Source organism: Trypanosoma theileri, assembly GCF_002087225.1.
Source record: "Trypanosoma theileri isolate Edinburgh chromosome Unknown TM35_Tth_2_V1, whole genome shotgun sequence".
Lineage (NCBI taxonomy): Eukaryota > Euglenozoa > Kinetoplastea > Trypanosomatida > Trypanosomatidae > Trypanosoma > Trypanosoma theileri.
The window spans coordinates 1041344-1051527 of NW_021639844.1; the positions used below are offsets into that span (position 1 = coordinate 1041344).

The 10184-nt window shown below is 40.1% G+C and overlaps 7 protein-coding genes across 7 annotated transcripts; all 7 read left to right on the forward strand.

The window, feature by feature from the left end:
- Nucleotides 1-86: 86 nt before the first annotated feature.
- On the forward strand, nt 87-671 carry TM35_000024950 (uncharacterized protein; the record flags this gene model as incomplete). The annotated part of the gene is made up of 1 exon (XM_029021813.1): nt 87-671. The coding sequence occupies one exon, from the start codon at nt 87-89 to the stop codon at nt 669-671; it is 585 nt and encodes a 194-aa protein (XP_028887235.1).
- A 246-nt stretch (nt 672-917) lies between these two features.
- On the forward strand, nt 918-2285 carry TM35_000024960 (amino acid permease-like protein; the record flags this gene model as incomplete). The annotated part of the gene is made up of 1 exon (XM_029021814.1): nt 918-2285. One exon carries the CDS (start codon nt 918-920, stop codon nt 2283-2285), a length of 1368 nt encoding a protein of 455 aa, XP_028887236.1.
- A 518-nt stretch (nt 2286-2803) lies between these two features.
- On the forward strand, nt 2804-3397 carry TM35_000024970 (uncharacterized protein; the record flags this gene model as incomplete). The annotated part of the gene is made up of 1 exon (XM_029021815.1): nt 2804-3397. One exon carries the CDS (start codon nt 2804-2806, stop codon nt 3395-3397), a length of 594 nt encoding a protein of 197 aa, XP_028887237.1.
- A 338-nt stretch (nt 3398-3735) lies between these two features.
- On the forward strand, nt 3736-4887 carry TM35_000024980 (uncharacterized protein; the record flags this gene model as incomplete). Its single annotated transcript, XM_029021816.1, has 1 exon — nt 3736-4887. The coding sequence occupies one exon, from the start codon at nt 3736-3738 to the stop codon at nt 4885-4887; it is 1152 nt and encodes a 383-aa protein (XP_028887238.1).
- Nucleotides 4888-5383: 496 nt separating this feature from the next.
- On the forward strand, nt 5384-6475 carry TM35_000024990 (uncharacterized protein; the record flags this gene model as incomplete). Its single annotated transcript, XM_029021817.1, has 1 exon — nt 5384-6475. The coding sequence occupies one exon, from the start codon at nt 5384-5386 to the stop codon at nt 6473-6475; it is 1092 nt and encodes a 363-aa protein (XP_028887239.1).
- A 264-nt stretch (nt 6476-6739) lies between these two features.
- Nucleotides 6740-7168, forward strand: TM35_000025000 (uncharacterized protein; the record flags this gene model as incomplete). Its single annotated transcript, XM_029021818.1, has 1 exon — nt 6740-7168. One exon carries the CDS (start codon nt 6740-6742, stop codon nt 7166-7168), a length of 429 nt encoding a protein of 142 aa, XP_028887240.1.
- Nucleotides 7169-7528: 360 nt separating this feature from the next.
- On the forward strand, nt 7529-9451 carry TM35_000025010 (uncharacterized protein; the record flags this gene model as incomplete). The annotated part of the gene is made up of 1 exon (XM_029021819.1): nt 7529-9451. One exon carries the CDS (start codon nt 7529-7531, stop codon nt 9449-9451), a length of 1923 nt encoding a protein of 640 aa, XP_028887241.1.
- Between the last annotated feature and the right edge of the window lie 733 nt (nt 9452-10184).

Sequence of the window (10184 nt, forward strand, 5' to 3'; positions counted from 1 at the left end):
TTTTTCTCTTTTGGATATATCTAATTTAACAAGTATAGTTGCTTTTCTCTCACTCCTCCCTCTCCCTCTCCTTCTTTTTAGCTGTGATGTACCGTGAGAGTTTATTGGGCGTTGCTCTTGCTTCGACGTTGTCGGAACTCGAGTCTGTGTGCAGTTTGAGTGAGCGACAAAAAGAACAGCTGTGGGATATATTTGATCAGGCCATGGATCGAACATTAGCGGAAGCACCTGTTACATCACAGGTGCGTGTGGTTTCACCCTTCCCTTTATCGCGAGAGGGAAAGAACCGTACTGATACTGCTGGTAGTAGTACTGCTGCTGGTGCTGGTAATAACAGTAATAATAATAATATGGGTGAGAATAGCGGTGTGGTTACATCTCTTTCGACTGCACCAAAACGTATGATGTTTCCCGCGCCTGCAGGGATGCGTGATGCGGATTTGTCTGCGCCACTTCACTGTGATGTGTTAGACGACGGAACGACGTTCCCTGTATACCGTGCACATGATGGGGTGTGGACTATTTTACTAAAGGACCCTACTGTTGAGGTGAGGGATGGAACAGGACACGCAGAGACTATTCGTCTAGATTATCTCAAGGTGAATCTGAAAGATGTCTCACTGACAGATACTGCAAAGACACAAACAGCTGGAAAGAAACGGCGACGCTAAATGAGTGGAAGAAGTTTGACTTGTGTATATGGTTTTTCTCCAAGTGAGAGAACAAGAGAGCTTATGAAAATGGGAGGATTCTTCAGATCTGTTACTGCATTTTTCTCTTTCTTTTTTTTGTGTTATTATTATTATTATTATTATTATTATTATTCTGTTCATACTTTTTTTCTCTTTTTTTTTCTTTGTCTGTGCCTTTCTTTTCACAAAATAAAAAAAAGCCCCAGGTGGTGTGGTGTGGAGAGGATGGATAATACAGAAGGGGGCTCGCCGACATATAAGCGTACACAACTCCCAATGAGTGAATTCACTACGCTTCTCTCACTTCATCCAATGGAGTCACGGCGTGCTTCTACACCGTTTTCACCACGTCATTCGAGATCCATGTCGTTATCTCATACCTTTTCACCACATTTACAGCAAAGATTCTTTTATATTTCTAATGGAGGAATGATAGCCAGCGCTTTTAATCTTACTTCAGCTACTCTTGGCGCTGGTACGTTGGCTGTACCGCATGCCGTATACCACAGTGGATTATTATTGTCTTCTATTGTTCTTTTGGTATGTGTTATTTCAACTGTTTATAGTGTCTATTTACTTTCTTTTGTTATTGAAGTTACAGGAAATTCAACCTATGAAGAGATGGCATGTTACTGTTTTGGACAGTTTTTTGAAAAGGTCACTGGTTTTATTATTGTAATGTTTTGCTGGGGTGTAGCAGTAGTTTATATTGTAGTGATGGCCGATATTCTTGATTCTATGATTACATCTCTTCACTTAACGCCGTATATTAATCGACGAACGGCAGTTTTTTTGTTTTGGTTATTTATCATGTTACCTTTGTGTCTAACGCGTAGTATTAATTCTCTTCGTTATGCTTCACTTGTGTGTGCCATGTCAACAATGGTACTTGTAGGAGCTATTTGTACTCATGCCATTGAAAGTGGAACATCATTGAAAACATTACCTCTTATAAAGGTAGAACGTGATACATTAAGTTCTTTTAATACCTTTATATTTTCTGTATGTTGCCAAACTGTAGTTTCTAAAATATATTCCGAAATGAAAAAAGGAAGCCCTATTAAGATTACTACAGCTGCTGCGTTATCAATGGGATCTTGTTCATTGATGTACATTATGGCAGGTGCGTTTGGTGCAGCTGATTTTGGTTCACAAATAGAATCTAATGTTATGCATAATTACACGAATGAACTTGATAAACCTTATATTGCTATCGCATTCCTTGCATTAGCTGTTACTGTAACGATGGCATTTCCAATGACTATATTCCCGACAAGGGATTCTGTGTTAATGGTATTGGGATTTACAGAGAACGAAAACGCACATGTTTCGGCTATAGTATCTACAATACTTGCTCTTTTAGCTCTTATTCTTGGTCTTGTAGTGCCTAATGTGCGTGTTCTCTTTGATTTTCTTGGTGGTGTTTTTGGTGGTCTGGTGTCATTTGTTTTTCCTGCAATGTTTGCGATGCGGTGTGGTTTCTACAAGCCGAGTGCCGTTGGTTGGCCACACACTGTTGCAACTATAACTTTGTTTTTTATTGGAATTTTTTCATGTTTGCTGGGTGTATGCACTTCTTTTGGTTTTGTGTAGGGAACATGAAGCTTGCTACTATAGCCGGTTCACTTGAGTGAGAAAGGGGGAGAAGTGGAAGGCGAAAGAAAGAAAGAAAGAGAGAGAGGGTGTGAGTGTGTGGGAGAGAGAAAGTGTTGGTATGGCAGATGGTAGATGTATTGCCTTTCTTGTATATGATGGTATATGTACATATGTTTATATATTTTGGAAAGATTGCTGTTTCTGCTTCTTTATGTTTTTTTTTTTTTTTCTTGTTGTTGTTCTCTCTTCCTTGATTATCTGTGTATGTGCATCTGTGTTTTGAAAAGGTTACTTCATTCTCCAATATATACACAAACATCTCGTGGAGGAAACAGTTTCTCTTTGAGAAGAAGTTCTCTCTCTCTCTCTCTCTCTGTAGTCGTGCAAGGGAGAAGAAGGGAGAGGGAAGGAAATACAGTGTAAAACAACAATAATATTAATAATAATAATAATAATAATAATAAATAATAAATAAAAGGAAAAAAACTAAATTGACATTATTTGCAGTTTGAGAAATGTATAGTGACGGAGATCGCAAAACCCTTTCAGAGTTGCAACGAGTAGCCGCAACACTGCGGAATAACATTACTGAAGAAAATACGCAGTTAGAGCGGACTCGTAAGGCTGTTGCGAGAATGCAAGACACGATAGATCAAATGTTTAGTGTTTTCGCACGGGAAACAGAAAAGGAGGGTAGAAACGCATTTATGAGTGTACTAAACTCCATCTCAGAAGATGTTGTTCTCACCGATGTTCCACTTCTTCCTATCGTCATTGCACTAGCTAATGGTCATCTGAGTGATTGTAGACGACTCTACGCTGTACGCAATCGTTATGTGGACGATGGTTCAATTATTTTTTTAGCGCATGTACTGCGATTTGTGCCGGCGACCACAGAAATAGAGTTGCTGGATATTAGTGAGACGAAAGTGTCGGAAAAGGCTCTCTGTTTTCTTCTTGAGATGATGCTGGAGCGAGAGACACGTTTTGTTCTCATCGCAAAGGACAGGATACCACTCGATCTCCCCGTTGCAGAGACGTGCATGCAGCAATTTAACAAACTTTTGCAAAAGGTACAGGCGAAAGAGAACTGCACCGTGACACTTTGAAAAGAGAAAATAAGGAAGCAAAGAGAAACAAACGAATATATATATATATATATATATTTATTTATTTATTTATATATCAGTTGAAAATCATTGTAATAATGAGAGATGAAGAAAGTCTTCTTTCTCTCACATGAAGTTTGTGTTTCTTTGTTTTTGTATTGTTTTTTTTTCCTCTCTTTAATTTGGTTTTTCTTTTTTCTTTAGTTGTTCTATCGTTTACCTTGGATTAATCTTTTTTTTTTCCGAGATTCATAGTCATACGTCTCTATATTTACACATACATATATACATATACATACATATATTTATATTTATATTTGTATTTCTATCGATCTACAATGACGGAGGCTCTCAACCGCAAGTTTGATCTCCTCGTGAAAAGCGGCAAATGTCCGCCGTATCTTCTGGATGTTGTGAGTCTACTCGTAGCCCACGCTAATGATACCGAACTGTTTAAAAAAGAACTTCGCTCGGCACCTTTTGATTCTGTTGTCGCCCCTATGAAGAAACAAAATGTTGTCGTACCATCCAGCGCTGATCAGGTATCAGCAGTAACAGTGATGTCGGGTCAAAAAGATAATGAGAGAGTTGCCGAGATAAATAAAAATGGTCTCTACACACAAGAACAGGTTCTTCAAACGGCGGAGGCCTCCTTGCGTGCCTATGCAACCGATCTAAAGAAAATAAATGATATCGCCATGGCTACAAGTTCAAAACGTTTAAGAGAGATGAAGACTAGCACCTCTACAGAAATGATGGAGTTTCGAGATCGTGTAGTGAGAGATACAGTAGAGCGGACACGAGAGGAGTTAAATTCGCTGCGCATGGAATGGTTGGAATCCATGAATGTGGAAGTGGGACGACTAAAAACAGATATTAATAAATTAGGTATAGAATCTCAAAAAGAGATGTGTAAAATAACGGATGCGTACACTAATTACATATCGAAAGGATTTGAACTTATGAAAACTGAACCACTAGAAGTGGCCCATAGTGTTTTAGCAGAATGTGCACTCTCGGCGAGTCGAGTGGAATTGGTGGAACAGCAACTAGTACCAAAGGTGGAGATTGATGTGTTGTGTGAGCGGGTAAAGAGTATGGAGCGGGCTATTACACAAATAATGAGAAGTTCATCGGGTCTGACAATATCTAATGAGAAGAATACATTTCTCTCCTCGTCTGTTGTGAACCCACACAATCGCGGGGGAATCACCCCAGACGTTGAGAACACAACACTACTGGGACTCTTGGTACGCGATGGCGGTGATGAAGTGGAAGGTGTGATTGTTACTCAAGTAACACCGGGATCAGCGGCAGCAACAGTACATATTGGACCTGATTGTATTATTTCTCACGTTGGCAAAACACCTACAACGCGGAAAGAGGACTTTGCTACAGCAGTTCTTCAGGCGGGACGAGAAGTTAGACTTACAGTATACGACCCAAGAACTGGAAAAGTTAGTCTTGTAACGTTAGAACAGAGACAGTAATGAAAGAGGAAAAAGTAAATGAAAAAGGCACAGTGTTGTTGTTAATGATATTTACGGTGATTACAAGTATAAGGTTCCTATACCTTGAATTAGACTGTCCGTGTATATAAATATATATTTCTCTCTCTCCCTCTATCTCCATCTATTTACATGGAAATGAGTTCCGATAGTGGAGTGTTTATTTGTTCTGCAACCATTCATATTTGTTTGAGTTTCTGTCAGTGAAGCTGAAAAAAAAAAGAGTAAAAAAGAAACAAAAAGAATTACAACGTGATGGAACTAAAACAGAATCAAGAAAAAGAATAACGGTTTGTTATTTTTTTTTTTTTCCCCCGGGGGATATTAAACGTGGTATTTTTTTTTTCCATGGTGGTTTCTCTTTCCCCTTTCTCATTTTTTTTTTTTTTTTCGCTTTCTCCGTGTTTGATGCAGGAGGAAAAGAAAAAAAAAAAAAATACAGGCGAGATCAGAACAGAAAGAAAGAAAGAAGGAGCAAATGACTTATGCAGGACGTGATAAGTGGCGGAGTCCTGATGAAAAACACCCCGACAAACTCCCGTGGGATCTCAGCAAGTTAGATAGTGTTTTACAGCAGGCCACAGCTGCCAAAGTGAAAATTGAAAAACAGTTGTGGTGTGCGAGAGTTGTCCTTCGCTGCGTAAATGAAGTGAAGGCGAAGGGTGGTAGTGTATTGCCACAGAGCCGACAGCTGGTGTTTACATTACAGTATCTTCTCACACAGGCAGAACCAACCACATCAGGTGCAAAACTACGTCAACATATTTTCTCTATTTATCTTCGCTTGCTTGGAGAGGAAGAGGGACTGGATGAACTACTTCTAATGGATGTTAACACCGTAAATGCGCTAGTGTGTGCATTATACGACAAGACACATAATGAACTGAATGAAGTGGCTGTATTGTTGGCAAGACGCATTTCAGAACTCTCTCATGTGTGTTCTATTCTTGTATTTGAAGAAACTCTTTTTGAGGCGCTTCAAGATTTATTAGAAGATCGTCAAGTCCCTTCATGTCTCTCGGTACATGTTCTTTACTTATTTGTGAACCTTTGTGGTCATCCTAAACTTCATTTTAAACTTGCAAGAACTCGTAGAATTATGTTTTTCGCTATGGATACATTGTTACATATTCTAAACTCAGGGATAGTTAGAAGAAGTTCAAAAAAACTATATCGTCTAATGCATACTGGTTCTCCATCCCATTCTGTAATAGATAAAACAACTCCTCAAAATCATAGTATCCATACCAAAGTAAGTGATACTGATATTGGATTTCCTAAATATATTAAACGTGCGTTAGAGAGTATGTTCATGGCTTTACCATGTGCCATGATAATAGCGAATTTACTTTCATTTCCAGAGAATCGGAAATTAATGCTCTCTACCTACCCAGACGTTATTGCTGTACTTGAACTGTGCGATATTCAAGAGGTTTCTATTCAGCTGCGGGAAGTGGCCCAACGTGCAACCAATTACTTGCATGAAGATGAACATGTACTAGAAGAGGTACTTGTAGAACATTTTGAATCTCATAAATTAGGTGGTAGTACTGTTGAGGACGGTGATTGATTCAGAGCTTCATATATCGTATAATATATATTTATTTATTTATATATTTATTTATTTTTTTTATTTTATTTCTATTTATCTTTTATTATTATTATTATTATTATTTTGGTCAGTTTATTTATTGAGTTACCATTGGGGGTTGGTATTCACTGCGTTGTTTCTCTGACATTCGAAAGGATTGTTACGATATGGGGAAACGTGAGTCTTCTCCTTATAATATTATTTGTCCTGTTTGACATTTAAAAAATCTAAGAAGGAAAACGAATGGAGTCACTTGATTTTTCAGTTCTACTCCATGACAGACGCTTGTTGCCGCTCACTCAAATGATGTCATTGACTCTTCTTGATAACGGTGACATTTCACCATCGACGCACAATCCACTCATATTATTGCGAATGTATAAGGCTGCTTTTTGCTCTTCTTGCGATGGTGTGCACGAAGGAGATTCAGCATATCTCTGCAAGAGTCTTCTTCGCAATATGCTGTATATTGCTGCTGCTTCTTCTTTTTCTTATTCTAATGGCACTGGTCTGGTATCTTGTGATATTGAAAGAGAAGTACAGATACCATCTTTTGTTACGCAAAGTATAGACATGAGTGGTCGTCTCGCGGAGCGTCGACTTTTTCTTCAACTGCAGCATCAGATATGTATTCTCCAAGACATCCTTACACAGACATCCTTATCTTCTTAAAAGGGGGAGGGGTAATGATATTAATAATGCCGATTCTCTTCCCTCTCAGAGTACTGTTGGTTAGTGGTAACTTTTTTTTTTTAAACAGATGACAAGTGTTGCAAAATACAAACAGAAAAAAAAAAAGAAACAAATAAAGAAACCAGTTGCCAAAAGGATGCATAATTTTTCCTTTATCAAATTGAGTCAATGTTGCGGTATCAGATTTTGTTCCTCTATATGTTTTTTTTTTTTCTTTTTCTTTTCCTCTTTAAATCATTCTTTAGTTTACTTATCCTCCCCTCCCCTCCCCTCCCCTTTCTTTTACGCGCTTTCGATCGAAAGGAAGAAGGAAAAGCAGGAGATAGAGAAACACATAGTATGCCTTCAGCATCGGCTTCATCTTCCTCATCATCTCTCTCACCTTCATCTTCCTCTCCCAGCAGCAGCAGAAGCAGCAGCAGCAGTGGTAGTAGTAGTAGTAGCGGCACCAGCAGCGGCTCGTCCAACTCTTCAAGAGAGAATGTTGAAAAGAAAATCACAGGTGTTCGTGCAGTATCACGACAGACATCATCTTCTGGTATTCGTCGTGTGCAATTGAACCCAAAATTGCTTTTTGAGAAAACAGATGTTGGCTGGATTGATGTACCAGCAGGAGCGGGAAGTGTTTTGCGTCGTATTGTGGCAAACTACGATGATTTCCCAGAAGGGCGCTACCGCGTTGTGGATTATTTTCGAACTGCTGTGGAGATGTTTATAACACAGCTTCGGCACGAATATACACATCAACGACAGCAAGCACAGAAGGCAGGTAGGGCAATGGCACGCTTTACTTGGCGAAATAAAGGGGAATTGGCTATCTGCTTTGCGGCATCATGTGATATGCTCAAATTACTGTACGATCGACTTCGTCCTGGTCCCGATAGACCTAGTTGGGAAGGTTTTGTGAATCAATTTATTCTCTTCCTTATAAATGAATCAAGAGTTCCACCCACTATACTGACAGAACAAACATACAACACAAAGTTTTTGGATTGGCGAAAAGGAGGCACCCGCTATCAAGGGGATCAGTTAGCTTCTAATGTTCGCTTTCCTTCTGCAGAGGAGCGACGTTTAAAGATTGAGACATATCTCCGCTCAGGCGCAGGGTACAACATAGAGTCAACCGTTCTAGAGGTACCAGTAGTGGTACAAAATGTGCGGGAAAGCAGTGCTCTTGTTAACATTAATAATACTACCACTACTACTACTACTACAACTACTTCTACTTCTATCACTACTACAACTACTTCTCCAGCAGCTATTAGTAATGGTAGTGGTAATGGTAGTAGTCCGATAGCCCCTTTTGTTGGTTTTCCGCGTGGACAAGCCCCTGTAAAGGTACCAACAAAATTAAGCATGAAAGGACCACCAGTGCTTGTTGCTGGAAAACAAGCAGTAGATGAGTATAGACACTTGCAGTGGCTTGCAAAACTGACACAGATCACTGGTGGGTCTCCAACTCTTGAGTTCCCTGAAGAACGTTCTCATATGATACTAGCTTTTGTACGCTTCTGCGAGACATCTGAAATACCTGATCATTTTATTATAATTATGAATATATTGATAAAATCCAGTGAAAAAATTCAAGACGTTTTTGAGCGAGGTGGTGGTATAGTCGTACTACGTCGTTTTGTCGGTACCCTTGTACGGTTAAAGGATGCCAATGGACTGATGAACCTTATTGATCGAATACTCCGCATGAAACTTACGGCTTGGGGTCATAGCAGCCAGCAGTCGTGGCTGCGGGACTTGGTTGGAAACAGCGGCGGAGATCTGAAGTGGATGCGTGCGCTTGATATGATACCTGCAGAAAAACAGAAGACGTGGGAAACGCTCGTCTCAACACTGGAGGAGCGCTACGTACTAGCCGTCTCACGAGAGACAGGAGCGCAACAGCAACAACAAGAACAACTACAACAACAAGAACAACGTGGAATAAAAAGAGGACGTGTGGGGACGATGGAAGAGGCGCTGCGTGCGTCGCTGGGCGACAGTGTAGGCGGCGGTACATCGGCGTTGTGTGTTTCCACCGCCCTCTGCGCTGCACTGCCGTGTGAGTTGCGGGCCCCACCGCTCTCGTCAAGTATAGAGCACGACACCATTTCGTATCTTAACAAGAAACGGCAGCTCTGCGAGGAGGCACAAGTATCGTGGCGCGTGGCCATTCTCAACGCACTAAACGGCAGATGTGCCGGAATGCCGATTCCGTTGTGGTACGATCCATACGAGCTACTCGGCGTCGATCCGCATGCCGGCAGCTAAGAGAAGACCGCACTCTTCACGCGGCTCCTCCCAACACTGCCACTGGACACGTAACCATATATACATCTCTCTATTTTTCTCTCTCTTTGTATGTGTTTGTTTGTGTGTGTGTGTGTTTATACTCTCTTCTTGTCTGTTTCGTGAATGTTTATTTTTTTATTCATTTTCTTAGTTTGTATCGCTACCTTTTTCCATCTCGTCACCCTTTTTTTTTATCTCTTACTTCTATTTCTGAACTTATTTATTCTTCATTCAACATTTGGAGGGAAAAGAGAATAGATTTAGAAGGCAGTGCTTCCTAATGTTACCTCTTTATGATGTTCAAGAGTTGCAGGCAAAACGTACAGAATACATCATCTGGTAGAAGACGAACGGGCAGATAATATTTTCTATATGGTTACACTCAAATTTAACAGAAATAGTGTTTTGGATGAGAGTACTTTTTTTTCTGGGCAGAGAGTACATGCGAGAGAGACAGTTTTTCCAAGTAATACGCCACTGTAATGATTCCAACCTTCCATGCTTTCAGTGAAACCCCTTCATGATCACACTATACAACATACATGTCATAGTTACAATGAACCTATTTTCCTCTGTTGCCCCTCCTTTCTTTGTTTTTGTGTTGTTTGGATTGCTCTGATGGTTTAATTCGTAACGCGTTCTGTTTGAACTGAGTCATTCAATGAGGTCTTGACATTGGTCATACGTTGACTGAGCTTCCACCATTATTTTG